This window comes from Trichechus manatus, unplaced genomic scaffold (assembly GCF_000243295.1).
Source record: "Trichechus manatus latirostris isolate Lorelei unplaced genomic scaffold, TriManLat1.0 scaffold00300, whole genome shotgun sequence".
NCBI classification, from domain to species: domain Eukaryota; kingdom Metazoa; phylum Chordata; class Mammalia; order Sirenia; family Trichechidae; genus Trichechus; species Trichechus manatus.
In genome coordinates, this window is record NW_004444236.1 from 75067 (window position 1) to 77494 (window position 2428).

At 36.9% G+C, this 2428-nt stretch overlaps 1 protein-coding gene across 1 annotated transcript in view; it reads right to left on the bottom strand.

Annotated features, from left to right (window-relative positions):
• SPTA1 (spectrin alpha, erythrocytic 1) overlaps positions 1-2428 on the bottom strand; it is a 98522-nt gene that overhangs the window by 33189 nt on the left and 62905 nt on the right. Inside the window, exons 31-34 of the mRNA XM_023725345.1 lie at positions 2101-2123; positions 912-1015; positions 409-571; positions 9-140 (exon numbers count right to left, since the gene is read on the bottom strand). Coding sequence (XP_023581113.1) covers positions 9-140; positions 409-571; positions 912-1015; positions 2101-2123 — 422 coding nt within the window. The remainder of the gene's footprint in view (positions 1-8; positions 141-408; positions 572-911; positions 1016-2100; positions 2124-2428) is intronic.

The following is a 2428-nucleotide window of genomic DNA, read 5'->3' on the forward strand; positions in this document are numbered from 1 at the left end:
ATCCCTACCTTCACGGTCTCTTCATCACCATCACATGCCCCTCGCTCAATCAGGGAGTTCCCCAGGTTGTTGACTGCTTGCACTTGCTCAGCTCGGCCATTGACCTCACTTTCAAAGGCCTGATGCTTCAAGTATTTCCTCTGAAGGCAATTAGAAACAAAATTACCCTTCCATTTAGGGAAGCAGGATAAAGTAAATGCTGATGAAAAGGAAGAGTTAATGTTTCTGTCATAGCATTTCTGAAGGTGGTGATGACTTCTGAAGAACCCACTGCACGTTAGACTCAGAAGTCCATGTTGTTGAGGTCAGTGGCCTCAACAGTAACAGAGTGGTCAGTATAGTTGAATGACCATTCAATCAACAATCTGGGTATGGTGAAGTTTTCTGAGATTCCTATTTTGAACTTACCTGAATGTTGGTGGGATCTTTGTAGGATTCATCACAGGCTATGGGCAGCATCTCACTGATCCATTCTTCCAGTTCCTCAAGGTCACGGTTAAATTGTTTCAGGTCAGCATAGCCTCCAAGCTTCTTTTTCTCAGCAATTAGCTGAGCTTTGAGAGCATTCCACCTGGAGTAGGGGATCAGATCACTCTCTGCCCTCTGCCTTTCCTCTAAGCTCTGATTCTATATCTATGAATCTTTCCATTCACCAGCCTGGCTCTTCCCCTCTCACACAGTTTCATTACTTTTAAATATAAAATGTAGTGGTTAAGCCAGATAATTTCTAAGGCACTTTTTGGATCTTTCATTCTATGATACTAGGTCAAAAAGTTTCCCAAAGTGTCAAGATAGTTTTAGGCATCTGGAATGGAGAAGAACCCAAAGTGTCATCTCCACATTCAAGACTATCAAAGAAGTTCTTTTGCTACATGTTCGTGTAGCTCACAAAACAATCACTCAGGTCTCACCTGTCTACCACCTGTTGGAGCCGAGCAGCAATCTCTTCCTTGGCGTAGTGGTCATCATCTATGAGCCTCTTAGCAAAATCTTTTAGGTAATTGATCTTATCGTCCTAGTGAAAGGAAAAGGAGAGAGTGCAGATGTCTGGAGATTAGTCCCTTGGTATAATCCCAGACTCCCTCCTAGAAAAGGACAGACATATCCTTTGTGGTTTAGGGGACAGCACCAGGACCAAAGATTAAATGCTTTTACAGAGAGGTAGATTTCAATTCAACAAGGGAAGAAACATTTAATAATCAGTGCTGGTCAACAAGTAGATGGGCTACTTGTGTGGAACTGAGTTCTCTGGAGAACAGTCATTTCCCAGGGCAACTGTAGAGACTTATTCTTGCATTTGGTGTTGAAATAGTCTATAAAGTCTCTTTCAGTTCTAAAAGTCAGGTTTTTTGAATTCTAAATTCTGCCTGATTATCTTTTGAAATTTTCTAATATAAATATCTTGGAAGGCAAAATCAATTCTAGCTCTCCCCACCTAGTTATTGATCAAATATTGAAAATAATGTTTTCTTAAAATTTAAGCCCATTGTATACTTTCAATTCTGAGTCAACATTTGCTTGTTACACTATAAGACTATAAATTTATGAGAATTCTTCAAAAATATAACTGCTATAATTTTTTTGTGATCTGAATAACTTGCGTGAAAATCTTAAAAAAAATAAACTTGATTTTACATTTAGGATGAGAGAGGAGATATAATTGATTACCAATTAAAAGAGTTATTTTATAGAATCTTTTGTTCAGTTTATTAATTTATAAGTATCGTAGATAAAAATTATATTGAGTGAAGATCTTTCAGTGAACTTGGTACAAATGTTGTCTTCCCTACTTTTTAGCTAAGCAATCAGTCATATGATTTCTCTGAGACAGTAAGTTTCCTTATCTGTAGACTGAAACATGACAATAATCTATGTTCTAGAGTTTTTGTAAGAATTATTTGAGATGTTTGTGAAACTGATTTATAAGCTACCACGTGCTAAGTTATCATTAGTTATCATATTCATACAAGAAAATAAACTCATCTGTCCCTCTGAACCTAGAAGAGATGGAGACCTCTCTCTGTCTCTCTCTCTACCTACCTACATACCTTTCTATCTGTCTGTCTATCTATCTGTCTGTCTGTCTACCTACTTACGTACCTTTCTATCTGTGCACCTATTTTCTAGAGCAGTTTTAGGTTTACAGAAAAAATTGTGCAGAAGTTACAGAGAGTTCTCATATATTTCTCCTCTTGCACATGAGATCTTTACTTGTTAATTTTATTGTCATTGACAAATTTTAAAGCATTGAACTGAGTATTCATATAAGATGGTCACAACTTTAGGTTATCTATAAGGAAGTATAGGAAAATAGAAATGCTAACCCTTTAGTTTAAGAGGTAAGCTCCAGAGAAATCCCTTTAGATTGCATACCAAACAGTTACCACAATTTTAAACATATGCAAAAGTAAACTTCTTCACACCTCAA